The sequence below is a fragment of the Vespula pensylvanica genome, chromosome 11 (assembly GCF_014466175.1).
Source record: "Vespula pensylvanica isolate Volc-1 chromosome 11, ASM1446617v1, whole genome shotgun sequence".
NCBI lineage: Eukaryota > Metazoa > Arthropoda > Insecta > Hymenoptera > Vespidae > Vespula > Vespula pensylvanica.
Genome location: NC_057695.1, coordinates 2557583 through 2571906, shown reverse-complemented (window position 1 = coordinate 2571906; position 14324 = coordinate 2557583). Strand labels below are relative to the sequence as shown.

The 14324-nt window shown below is 36.3% G+C and overlaps 1 protein-coding gene across 6 annotated transcripts in view; it reads right to left on the bottom strand.

Annotated features, from left to right (window-relative positions):
• Window positions 1-13394: 13394 nt before the first annotated feature.
• Window positions 13395-14324, bottom strand: part of LOC122632768 (discoidin domain-containing receptor 2-like) — a 76692-nt gene continuing 75762 nt past the window's right edge. For 5 of the 6 annotated variants that reach the window (XM_043819935.1, XM_043819937.1, XM_043819938.1 and 2 more), the window contains one exon: window positions 13395-14216. In XM_043819935.1, the coding sequence (XP_043675870.1) occupies window positions 14049-14216 (168 nt within the window). In that variant the 3' untranslated portion in view covers window positions 13395-14048. The remainder of the gene's footprint in view (window positions 14217-14324) is intronic. The other variant, XR_006327944.1, reaches the window with a different exon arrangement.

The following is a 14324-nucleotide window of genomic DNA, read 5'->3' as shown; positions in this document are numbered from 1 at the left end:
ATATATTACTTCTATAAAAACAATTTGTTGGCATGATAGTAAGATAAGAAATTATTAATCAACATGATGAATAATCTTCGTGTCTGTTCATTTAACTAGAAAGATGCACTGGTGAAAGTATAGTAACATTATTCTCTATATGTAGTATAATCATTCCATTAATAAAATAAGTTAAAAATTAAAGAAAGATTATTAACATATACCGTATTTAGAAATCGTCTTTGCAAGTGAAGACTACTTCTTTCTGAAATATCGATCGTTTAATAAATACGAAGATTTACATATCCATCGACGTTGGATCACACAAAGAGAATATTATATTCTTACTGTCGCTTCTTCTTCGGTCGCGAGAAATATGAATAAAACATAATAGAACGTATTTCGTTTTGCCTTTACGGTTCTAGAAAAACTAATGTTATGCGTTCGCATATACGAAGACGGATTTTCGCGTAGATACATGTATACGTACATACGTAGAACATCGCCGTGTCATATTCGTTACTAAAATATTCAATTACATCTCATATGCAAAGTCGAATTTAAAAGTTTTCTCCGAGTTTTCCCAATGAAAGCAGCTCCACAGATATTTGTAGAAATTATTACTATCATACGATCTTAACAATGTTATTGAAATACATACATACGTATAATACACGATGAATATTAAAGAGCCTCTATAAGTCTAATCACGTGCTTGTACATATCACCAAAAAAGGATTCTTACAGCTCTTAATTTGAAAATCGAGTGAACTCAAAAAAGAGAGCTATTAAACTCGACGAAAATACACGCGTATCAAAAGTTGAAGTATAAAAGTATATGCAACTATATAAGTATTTCATTCGTGATTATCGTCTACGAATTTCTAATTTACGATAATATTAGCGAATATAAATGAGAAGAAGAATAAAAACGCAAAAGAGTAAGATTCTTGACTGGTTAACATTTTCCTCCATTCGAATGAGAAATAACTTTAACGGTGGTAAATCTAGCGCGTTTAGTTATTCCCACGATTCATCTGCGTCTACCATAAAGTTCGATGGTCTGTAAAGCCTACTCTCTCTTTCTCTCTTTCTCCTTCAATTTCTCTCTTTCTCTCTCTCTCTCTCTCTCTCTCTCTCTCTCTCTCTCTCTCTCTCTCTATTGAGTCCTATTCCTACCCAACTCTTTCATCCTTTACCGATTTCACTCTTTGTCTTTATCCTCGCTGAAGCGTATGAAACGCGACGCTCGTTCGACTGCTCTTTCGTCTTCTCTTATGCGAAGGAAGTCCTTCGAAGAAGAAAAGAGAAGGGGAAAGATTAGAACGATTAGCCGGTTCTTCCGTAGTAGTTACCGTACGAATGTTTCTCCTTCGAGGGGATGAGTTTTCAATGTTTTCGACCCTCAAAAGTTGTCTGTTTCAGAAGATTTTCAGACGATGAACTCCGTCTATTTTCTGAGAACATACATGATCCTTTCGAAATTTTTCTCAAACGTAAAATATCCACGATCAATAGAATTTCATAGTAAAATAATACTATTCTTTCTTTCCTCTTTCAATTGAATTAATTCGAAAACTTCAGAATGGAAATAACCCAGTTATTACTTATTATTCCTAAGATATATTTTAGTCAGTCCTAAGTTATTAAAGAAATTTTAAAGAACTTCTTGAATGATTATTCGGAATTGACTGTCCATTGTGTACTCACTTTCTAAGATAAAAGGTTCTAAAAAGAATAAAAACTTTCGTGTACATGTTATTCTTTGATTTAGAAACAAAAATGAAATGAAAGTTCCAAGAATACCGAAGGGAACCAACGTCGAGTTAAAGACAGGATATACACGCTGATATCGAGCCGGGATCGTTCGTGGCTCGAAGTGACAACTTATTTCCTTCGCGCGTTAGCCACTATCCGAACGCGGGCTTTGTTCGATGAATAATATATGGCAATGGCTGTCTGCATTGTTTTGCGTAAAGGCATGCACACATTTACACTCGCTCGTGTACTTTAAATACATACACGCACACGCGCACGCATACGCAGGCACGCAAGCACGCACGCTCACATACGTTTTACACGCACCGGATGCTGAGCGTGTCCCCTCCGTCGTCTACGCGATTTCCCGCTACGTGTCGCGTACGTAACGACGTGTATTCGTCTCGTGCAAGGCAACGGGCTCTAACGCGTTGGAGATCAAAGGAGCCGACGATCTTGGCAAACGACTTCGAATTTCGTGAAAAATTCGCGGCCCTGCTCAAGCCGGTAGCTCTTATTCCGACGTTGACGATCGTTATCGTATTTATGGCGCGTTTTTGTGCTTTTAAAATTGCTTGGCGATGTTCCAAATGTTTTTTTTTTGTTCCCCTAAAGCGTTTCGAAAGACTCGAAAAGATTATGGTAATTTCGCTTGATTTATTCGTCACTTTTTGTCATATATTTCACAATGTGTGTGCGCGCGTGTATTTGCGACAAGAAAAGATCTTTAATTATTTGGATATGTATATTGATAGAAATGTTGAAACAATTTCACGAGATCGTTCGTATCATTTTTTAAACAATCCAAATATTGTCCTTTTTAGGACTTACACATTACGTGGCTTCCCAAATTAATCATAATTCAAAATTAAATTCAACATCGCTGTACTACCTTAGTGAAGCGAGGTAAAAGCCGGTGTGTTACGTTGAATTTTGCAAAGCGATGGGGTCGAACGAGCGAAACGAAATAAATTTTGCGTTTCCCTCTCCGCTCAAGTAAAATGCTTTTTCGCATTCCCTTCTCTTTACTCTTCCTATGTGAACCTACCCCTTACGTAAGTCGTAGACTGAAGAATTCATAAGACCCAAGTGAGCTTTCGTTTCCTCAGGAAGAATCGTAAAATTCAGGGCCCTTCTTGAATTCTTCGTTTCAAGCAGAAGTCTCTCAACGATTTCCTCTCTTTCTCACTCTTTCGAGCAACGTCTTAATCGTGTTCCATGACTTAAAGGTTCGTAAGATTTCATTTAACCCTTTTCGAGGAATCCTATAAAGCATAAGCGGTGCTAATTAACGTTGGCATATTAATGGGCCTGTAAAAGTCTTATCTCTATGACGGCGTTTCAACGTCGTCCCTCCTTCTCTGCGCTTTCTTCTTATTTCTTTCAATCGCTTACTGTCTATTATAAATATACAGAAAGAATGTCGAGAATGCCTTCAATGTGCGTTGGTAGATTTCAGACAAGTTCATCGCGACGTTATTTGCTATTGCCGCATTTTCTTATCGGTGATTTTATATTGTCTACTTAATCGTTTAAATCCTTCAGTAGATAAAATTCAAACGTATTCATGATTATTCTTGACAAGGATGGAGTATATTAAGAATAAATAAAATACGGATAAATTATCATATTTTATTAAATAAATATATGGAATATTAGTACAGGATCAAAGTGATTATCTCAAAGTCACAGATAAATCATCAATTCCACGCGATCGGGCCGCATTTCGCACTCGAGCCGTCATCGTTGTCAATCTTTCTCGCACGAGTTCGCCATCTTCGACGCAATACGTGCATAACAACGAGCTCGAATTGGTGATCGTTCATAGGCTGAATGAGCATCGAGTGGAAAGGGTTAATAGACGATTAAGCGGCCAGTGAAACGCGCAGGAAGTGATCGGAAGCAAGTGAATGGAAGGAAAGGCTTAAATGCTTGTATCAGAGAGAGAGAGAGAGAGAGAGAGAGAGAGAGAGAGAGAGAGAATGTGTGTGTATGCGAGAGAGAAAGAGAAGTACTCGTGATTGAACGAACGCTCATTGTCGCAGCAGTAGGTTTGACGATTGGCCAGTTAGATGCTCGAGAAGAGACCGCAAGTGCAACCACAGCCGCGCGACTTGCGGTTGTCGGATCGAAAGTACTCTTGGACTGATTCAACTTTGCTTGTCCATTTCAATGGCAGTCTCTTTGGAAGAGCCCAGCCCAACGAAGGGTGAGCGATTAACCACCAAGTTCTCGCTCCCACGCGAATCCGATCGGTCGATTAAAAGGATCAACGTCGTTTCCTCGATGCCTCTTCCTCCGTTTCAGGAAGAAACGAGTGTTCTCGCTTGAGAACACTTGAAATCTTTCCTTTCGTTTCCGAAGTAATTGTCAGGATTAGCAATACGAATAGTCTAACATAGCGGTACATTTTCTTTTAGATGTTTCTAACGCTTTAATGTTTGCAATAGGCTTAACGAACTTCGATCGAAAAAAAAGTGTAAAGAAAGAATATGATTCAAATATGAAACATTAAGACATTTTTTATAAAATATTGAACCCGTTAAGATCCATTTCTTTCCCAACAAACAAATTCAACGATTCACTTCCGGATGTACTAAATTCATCTTTTGGCTCGTGTTCAACCTCCGTTACGGACACGTTCTACGCCATCTTTCTCATCGTTTCGCTAACCATAAATGTATTTACGTTCTCATAATATTTTACATTTGCATGTTTTTCGTACAGGAATGATAATATAGGTAATAAAATGTATCCGCGATAAAACGATCTTCCTTCGATGATCTCAACGCGTTTCGCTTTTATGTTTCTGCCTTTTTACGATTATTGCATGTGTTCTTAGTTTCATATAAGTAAGAATGTTAATAACGACATGTATAGCGATAGTAATACAATCAAGTCATTGATTTACATCATTCATTAAAATACGAATAGTTGTAATTCATAAGAATAAATATATTATTCACTTGATACTTATTAAGAGATACCATAGACCATTTTGGTAAATCTCGACTGGTGGACAAAGCAAAAGAAATTACGTGCAATTAAAGAGACAGTTATTATGAATTTGCCGGATAATTTGACTCTCTTTGAGAACGTGACCGCATGCGTAGACCAGTGAAATATCGAAGCGGGAGATCTTACGGGCAACGCTGAGTAGTGGCTTCCTGCTGGCAATTAAGAGGGGAAGAAGCGCGAAAGTATGACTCGAAATAAGCCCGTCTCTTCCCCTTTTCTTTAACGACGAATCGTCGAGAAAGAGAAGAGGAGAGAAGCATGAACGTATGAACGCGAGCGAGTTTCTCGTCCGGTAGCATCGCGACAGAATTATTTGTCTTCGAGCGTTGCCCATTTGACATCCGATACCGGGTGACATCAGGACTCCAGAGGAATTACCAGAGTTTATGACGATACAACGTGCTCTACTTGAATGGCCATCCATTTCTTTCCTTCTCTCGAAACGTAAGCAACACGAGCGATATTTTATTTTTCTTTAAAAAAAGAACGGAAATGAATTGCTAACGCGATTTTTAGATCAACGGATTATTTTTTAAACAAAGGATTAATGAATACGCATGTTTCCCATAAGATATTCGTGCAATGATACAAGTGTATATGCAATACAAAAAATAAAATTGATAAAAAATAGGACTATACTAATTTGCAGATAAAATCAGTTCGTTTGGATAACGAGGTTTCATCAGGAATACATGAACTGCATAGATGTCATTCGAGAACAAAGTATTAATACTTCGTTAAAACTACATCGGCAACGAGATTAAATAAATGTGATTTGGAAATATATGAATAGAGAGATTTTATCGTCGATATACTCGATGTCGTCGGACTCTCGGATTTATGACGATTCTATCTGTTTTAAACGAATAAAATATGAAGTCCTGCATTCATTTCACGTGGACCGTAGCGTAGTAGCTATATATGTAAAAGCATTCGCTTACGCGGCTTTTACTTTTTGACGTACAACGTTTGCTTAACGATGTCGTCGTTCGATTGAATGTTCGAAAACGATTAAAAAATCCAAGGAATTAATCAACCAACTATATTTTCTACTTTTATAATTTACAATAAAAGAAATGTGAAATACGATAATTCTTTGGACTCACGAATATTTTAATTTGACATATTTTTTCGAGTTTAATATATGAATCATGTTATCGCGATAAACGAGGCCTCTATAAAAAGACGTGGCATTGGCGTTCTTTCAAATCATCTCTCTCTCTTTCTCTCTCTTTCTCGCGTTGAATGTATGTAGAAGTTCCATACTAACTTTCGTTAGTCGAAGCTTTTACACACTGATTTACCTTTATGTAGACAAGCATAACGCGATATCACGCGAATACGCGATCATTATACTCCGGACTTGACATCTGATTCTTGGAATACCGACATCGGCGTCGTCGACATTAGAAATGGTTATATTTCTAACGAGCTTTGTTATTTTCATGTTACTTTTATGTTACTTTCATGCAAGACTCTTTAACGATTACGATCGTTAAAAGATATTCTTTGTGTTTTTTATTATTTCTTCATGAAAAACCTTATCAATGTCGTTTAGTTCCGCCCAGAAAATAAAGTTACGTTCGCTAACGATTTTATGTCTCCATCCAGAAATTATATTATTTTCGAAAGAGATTTTTGATAATATAAAATCATAAACATTATCAATATCGTGTTAACCAGCATAAAATAACTCAAAGAAAATACTAGTACTAAAAAAACATTCTACCGTACAGTTATCCTCAATTCTCCTACTCTTCCTCACGTACTACGAAAATGACCGGACATCCTTTATATCCTAGAACAATGGACAACGAAAGGTGAGATAAATCGAATCGTTCATAAAATGTACTCACTGTAATATCCATCCTTAAATCAAATTCGTGTCGAGCTAGAAATTTGGCGAGGGACATGACCAGTGAGAAAGAGAAAGAGAAAGAGATAGATAAAGACAGAAACAGATAGAGAGAAAGAGATAGATAGAGAGAGAGAGAGAGAGAGAGAGAGAGAGAGAGAGAGAAAGAGAGAGAGAGAGAGCTAGGGCAGACAGCTAATCGTGGGCCGAATTAGGGCGGACGATAACTACCACAGTACGGGCCAAAAGCGGAACTCCAAAGCGACGTTGTACAAAGCAAGCCTCCGCACCCCAACTAACACACCACCTCACAACCATCCTCACAACGTTGGGATTCGACCGTAATTTCGGATGTGATGCGGCAACATTTTCAGAGGGTGAGATATATTTCCCGTGGCAACGGCGCTCACACGGCAGACCGACCGTGATGGATGGGAAACAATAATGGCACAGGTTAAAGGTTCTCGCAGGAAGCGCATTAGCTAGCCCACACCTTTCGCGTGTCGTTCCCTAAGAGGGTGGAAAATGGAATCTAGGACAATTCGTTAGACCCAACGCGATACCTTTCTCTTCCTTTTGACATACTCATGATCTTGACCATAGGATCAATTGATCAACTGATTATTAATTAGGAATGATCGTAGCAGTGGCTTTTCTTGTGTTAAACAAAGGATTTGGACGAATCTTTAATTAATATCGAAAGCAACGATATGTCAGATCGAAGAATCAAATTTAAATCTTTCAGCATTTTGGTAACTGACCGATTTTAATGGTAATATTACCATTTTACGTACCATTTTAATGTTAATATTTTTTTTATTTTAGACTAAGTATATTGTGTATAATAATCACGATCTTTAACAAAGAGAAAAAGTCAAGAGTTATAAATCCAATTTTAATTTAAACGCAAAAGCAGTTGACAGACGTCGGTCCATGGTTCCACGTGGAAACTTAAAGTGGTACAGAGAAAGTAACTCGTGGCATAGAAGATGGGAGCACAATAGGACTGTCTCGGTATGTCAAACTTTGAGTAATTTCGATAGAGCCGAGATTGGCGGGCCTAATGGATCGTGCCTGTCTAATGGAAGTCCGAATCGATGGGTGGGGTGAGGAAACATTTTAGAGAAGAAAACGTTCGAATGGTCGGGGTGGTTCTCCCGCGCCTTTGCATTAGCCTCCTTGAAAAGAAAATGGTGAACCGACCTTCTCAGGAAGAAAAAAGGGGGAAACGGACGATAGAACGTAAAGCACCGTGTCGAGGACAAATTAAAAGAGGAACTCGTGCAAAAAGGAGCCAGTGAGTGAATGAGAAAGAGAAAGAGAGAAAGAAAGGTATAGAGGGAAACTGAGAAAAAGAGATGAACGAGGGTACACTGGTTAGTGGGGGTAAAGGCTATGACGGTCTCAACCCTCGAGTCATTAAAAACGCGCTCGTCGTTCTGGCTATTAGAATGACAAATGACATCGTTGACGGCGCCAAATTAGTACGATGAAAGGACGACAGCCATCGCGAAAGCCAGCTTACGTTGGTACCACTCGTGAAAAGTCCATGCTAAAAGAGGCCGCATAGTCTACGTCGAGGTTCCCATTGGGACTACCGGTAGATTAATAATTCTTCTTAGTTGAGTTAAACAATTCCAAGTATTCTTGGTATTTCAATGTCCTCGATGAAAAAAGTCTGAACAGTATGACTCACTGTAATTGAGAAACTGGGAGCCTTTTTAAAAGGTTTTATAAAATAAATGAAACCGGTCGTTGCATTAATCAAATAATAAACGATGTCATTACTAATTAGGGACTTTGGATTCAACAGTGAAAAAAGATATCGTCAGGATCGTTTGATAAAAATTACCTACCTGAGGATTGAGTCTTGTACTCGGACAGCTTCTTAGCGATCTTGAATATCTTCCTTATGTTTCTTTTTCTCTTCTCAATTTTGATGACAAATGGGTATGGGAAGAACGATGAATATTGTTCTATGATTTCAAATAAAAAAGAAGAAAAAGGATTGTTCACTTCGCTAAAAGTTTTATTTTCGTCCATTTGGACAGAGATAGTCTTATGTCTGCATATGTATAACATGTGTACGTTTTGTGTTGCATGTCTTTATGTTTATGTATCCTGTGTATGTATACGTATATTTGCGTGTATTTGTGATACATTAGACCTCACACTCGCAATCTCCTACGTCCCAATAATATAATATAATATATATAGTAGTGTCTATCTCGGTAGCATACAAAAGAATACAGGCACACAGATATCAAATATGCTTCCGGTACTTGTTATTATATACTAGTCGACCAATATAATTACATTCATAGTGGTACCTCTCGTCCTTTACGATATAATTATTATTATTTTAATTATAATAATCATTATTATTATTATTATTATTATTATTATTATTATTATTATTATTGTTGTTGTTGTTGTTGTTGTTGTTGTATTATTATTATTATTATTAATATACAATTTATGTACAAATGGTCACTGTTCGCTTCTACCCCACGCGAACATATCAGCGATCTTTCACGTTTACATATATATTATGTATAAATTACAACGTTATGTACATAAAGAGAGAAAGAGAGAGAAAGAAAGAAAGAGAGAGACAGATCATATCATTTTCACGATAATTCTATTACAATAATGATAATATTCTAATAAACGAATTTAGCATAAGGGATGACAAAAATTTAACACGAATTTCGGAAACAATGGAACGAGTCCAACATCGAGCGAGCGTTAACGAAAAAAAGTTAATCTCCCCGACTGAATCTCTCGAGAGGTATTCGAGTGAGTGCGAGAGGGTTGGAGAGGGAAGCAGGGGGGAAGGGAGTAAATGGTGAAAGTGGTACGGCCGAAGGACTTAAAAAATGCAGACGGGTGTTCTTCGAAGCGAGGGCCACTAGAAGATCGCATGCAAAGAGTTTCGAGCGTGGCAGACATCGTGACTGCCTCGATACGGCCGGCTCGTTCTCTCTTTCTTCTTCTTCTTTTTTCTTTTTTATTCTTTTTCTTTTTGTCATTCTTTTTATATTTTTCACGTAAGCTCGCCCTCGGTACAGTGGCTCTCGTTATATTCCATCCGTCAGAAGCGTGCCGTATCGCTACGATATATCGCATTGTCGTAGACACGTCGCGTCGCTGAGGTCGACGCGATGTTTAACCCTTCCTCTAACCCTTCCTCTTCCCTCCCAGTCTCTCTCTCTCTCTTTCTGCGTTCCATTTTAAGGGTAGCATGCACGAAGTGCATACTCGCGAACAGATATGGCAAAACTCGAGCAAAGTGCCTTTCTTTATTTCGAGAGCTTAGATCACAAGTTCTCGACGTACAATTACAAGCTATATTTTTCGTTGTTTCTTTCTCCCTCTGTCTTTCATTGTTTTCTATTCTGTTCCCGCTCTCATTTTTTCTCTCACATTAACATTCGATAACACTTTATCATCGTTGGACCTTTAACATTTTTTCCCGATATATCATATAAACAATTGATGCGACAAATTTGTCTGAAAGAAATTAGTTGTCTTTTTTATTTTTTATTTTTTATTTTTTATTTTTTATTTTTTTTTAATAAAGATACAACTAATTTCAGTGTTAGAGATATAATACATGGAAAAATTTTGGAAAAAAAGAAAAGATAGAACAATAACGAGAAAGTCTTATGTAACATCTTCGCAAAATCTTATAGCTCGTTCTTAAATATAAATCGATGATTGTCGTCAGAGAGGAATCGACAGGTTTATTGGAAGTGCAGGAGAATAGTCCTGGAACGAATAGTCCTGGTGAAATTGATCCTTTCGATTCCTCGCCGTATCGAATCATGAAAAATGATATTCTTCGTTTCGTAACAAAGACACACGCTGTTATTGCGATTGAAATTATTTATTTGCTCGTGCCTCCTATGAACTTAAGGCGCTTGAGAAGATCTGTATATGTTTTTTGTTTGTCTGTTTGTCTGTCCGTATGTTTGTATGTATGCGTAATATATATGTATGTATTTATCTATGTATTACATTTACGCGTTTCCCTAACAATTAATATTTACATTCCGTCGAAGCACTTTGAAGCACTCTTATCATTATTTACCATTTTTTTCTTTTCCTAATACCTTTCCTTTATCCGATATATCCTATGAGGCGACGATGTCAACGATTATTATACACTAAAGATATACATTGCTAAGATTTTGATCGTTGTAAAACACTATATATATATATATATATATATATATATATATATATATATGTATATCCTATATATATACGCGTCTCTGTGCCTTCCCCTCCAAAACAAAAAAAGAAATAAAAAAATGTAAAATTAAAAATAAAGAAAAGAGATAAAAGAAAAAGAAAAGAAAACAAAAAATAAAATATAATGGACATACGCGTCCAAGGAACATAGAGTTTTTTCTTGATCTATAAAAATTGTATTACTTCGCGAGCATGGTTCTCACGATGGTTTCAAATTCATTAGAAGAATCCTGGCTACGTAGTAACAAAAACAATTTAATTACACATCGCTAAAATCCTTTCGTGTTCTCTTTTGTTTCTTTCTTTCTTCTATTTTTTTTTCTTCCTTTCCTCCACACCTTTGGACCACAAAAAATCGAGAAATAAAAAAAGAAAACTTCTCTCCGACGAGACGTGTTAAAGCACATACACGCGCGCGCGCTAAACGAAGAAATAGAGATAGAGGAAAAGAGTGTTAGAAAGAGAGAGGGAGAGTGCTATGCGCGAGAGCCGCAAGCTCTTTCTTTTTTTTTCTTTTTTTTTTCTATATCACAATAAAGTCGCGTTAACGTTCTCTTTTTCCTGTACTCAAGTCCTCTTTTCCTGTTCTTTTCACTTTTCTACTTCTTTCTTATCTTCTTTGTTAGTTACTTAATACACACGCAATTATTATTGTTGTCTCATCCTGTATTGTCTATTCCTTACGTCAGTATATTTTATTTTGTTTAATCTCGTTGCTTAAAGGCGTTTTGGTACAGATAGAGAAATAATCTTGGGTTTATATATATGTATATATGTATATATATATATATATGTACTATGTACGTTAGAGTCCGTTTTGGATAATATGCAATCATTTATTTAATCTTTATATATATATGTATATATATATATATATGCATACACATATTCATAGTTTCATTTCTCGTGAGCATACATATGTATATAAATAAAGAGGGTCTTTTAGGGACTTGAAAATGGGAGAAATATTGCTACGTACATTTAAAGGATTTTGCAAAAGAATATACAGCGTAATATCTATAATATGTATGTGTATATATATATATATATATATATATATATATATATATATACACATACACACTCACACACAGGGTGTCGCGCAAAAATGTCCACATTATTATATTTCAACCAGTACATCTTTCTCCTGTAATATTTGTCTATGCAAATGTTTAAATGTTCCGTTTTATATAGGACATCCTGTATATAACACGATAAAGGAAGCGCGCGCGCAAGCGTCTCAGCCCGTTGTGTCGGGAAGAGGATCGGATAAAGTTCATTATTTTAATATAATATACATATTCATTATTTTATCCCAACGTCAGTCTTAGCTAAGATTCGAGATCAAAGCTCGCTATATCGTGCCGACGCTTTTTCGATGGATCGAACTGGTCCACAACGCTCGTAAAAGCGCTCTAAACCGAGCGATTAATTATCCTTCGCTCGTGCCGACGTTCTTTCGAATAAATATTCGATTAATCAAGCTCGACATTACTTTTTTTACTCTCTTTCTCTCTCTTCTCTGTGTAATTGTAGACACATATATACACGTATTATACATATATGAATATATATGAATATGATATATATATATATATATATATATATATATATATATATATAAGCGTGTGTATATCCTTCAGTCGGACTCGAATCGATAGTGAGCTCGATCTTGTTGCACATGCGTGCCGAACAGAGCGAATCATTAGCTTTACTCGTTCTGGAAATCCGTCAGTTATTTCGCTTAGTTTTATTATTACGCGTAAAGGTTCTTTCTCCTTTGTTTTCTTTCTATTATTATTTTCTTTCTTATAAAGTAGATACGTAAAATATATACAAATGGCCTACGTCCTTCCTCGCATCTCTAATCAACGCGCTTATAGCGTTTAAAGCGAAAGATCAAGCGTATTCCGATCATCTTGATATTAAGATAAAGGAGAAAGAGGATTAGGAACAAAAGTAAGGATTTTATGATAATAAAACTGATCGTGTGATATTCGGAATACAATGGCAGTGAGCGAGAGAGAGATAGAGAGAGACAGAGAAAGAGAGAGAGAGAGAGAGAGATCTTCATGAGTAACGAGAAACGACGTAACCTTATAAAAAATCGAAGCAGACCGATATTACAATACGAGTATGTATTTTCATTCTACAAAAGATATGTTTTAAGTATTCGAATAACTCGAACGATTTACGTTCGATCTCGATTGGCTGTTCTTTGTTCGATCCGTCGATACTACGAGCATATCTATCATTATCTTATTCTCTTTCTCTTTTTCTTTTTCTTTCTTTTTCTTATACAAATGATTGGATTTTCTCTCAAAATCCATTTACAAAGGAAACCTGTCGCGACGCTGAATTTCCAGAAGAGTCAAGATCGGTAATTATCGCGATTATCATTATTAAAATCTGATATGCTAATTTCGTGTAATACAACCATGAGAATTAAGCCCGTTTTATCTAACTACATGTATAGTATGTATACACATATATATATACACTGTATAGTATGTATACACACATATATATACACACACATATATATATATATATATATATATATTTACATACATACTATATTCTTGAATATTAACTCTTAACTACGATTACATTGTTTATAGTGCGTCAATGGCAGTGCACGTCGAAGGAAAACGAAATAAATCAGAAATTTGTTAAATCTTTCATGCGAACACACGATTTCATGTGTTTCCCATGGATTCTTCCTGCGAAGACGCATTTGAGAAAGTAAAACGTATTGCTTGACCTTCATTGCTTTCGTCGTGTTATTATATGTTATATTTGCTCCATCCCAATTGTTTTCGTATCAGAATTTATATTTCAATAATAACTACGCAGTATTAATTAACTTATAATTAGAACGATTAGAAACTATAATAGTAAGTAAAAGATCAACGGGTCACTGATGTAGAATAGTATATACACATGTTTGTTTTTTCCTTATTAGAGATTGAACCATTACTTGAAAGTTAAAAAAGAAATAACTTTAATAAGTTGAAATAGAAAGAAGACGAAAGAGTAGTGTAATAAATCAAGTATAGCAATTAACGTACCTCTGTAACCTTCGACACGTTTTGCGTATGTCCCTGAAGAATGCGCGCGCGTGTGCTTCATGTTTTTATGTATATGTATGTGTGTGTGGATGAACGTGTGTTATGCGATTTTACGCATATCTATGAAGAGAGTGTTCTCTGCGTTTGCTTCCTCTGCGTTCACGTTCGCACACTGGCTCTGGACTCGGCGGATTGGAGTATGTCAGATTGTTCGAGCCGCGAGGTGGTGGAGCACTCATCGGTGGTGGGGGGGGTGGAAAAAAGCTCTGTAAACACGCCTAAGAAGACAACGGTGATTCATTAGAATTCTTTCTTCTGTTTGTTTTGAAACTTACATGATCTATACGACCGAAATATTCCGAGAAAAGTAAACGTAGTCCAAAAAA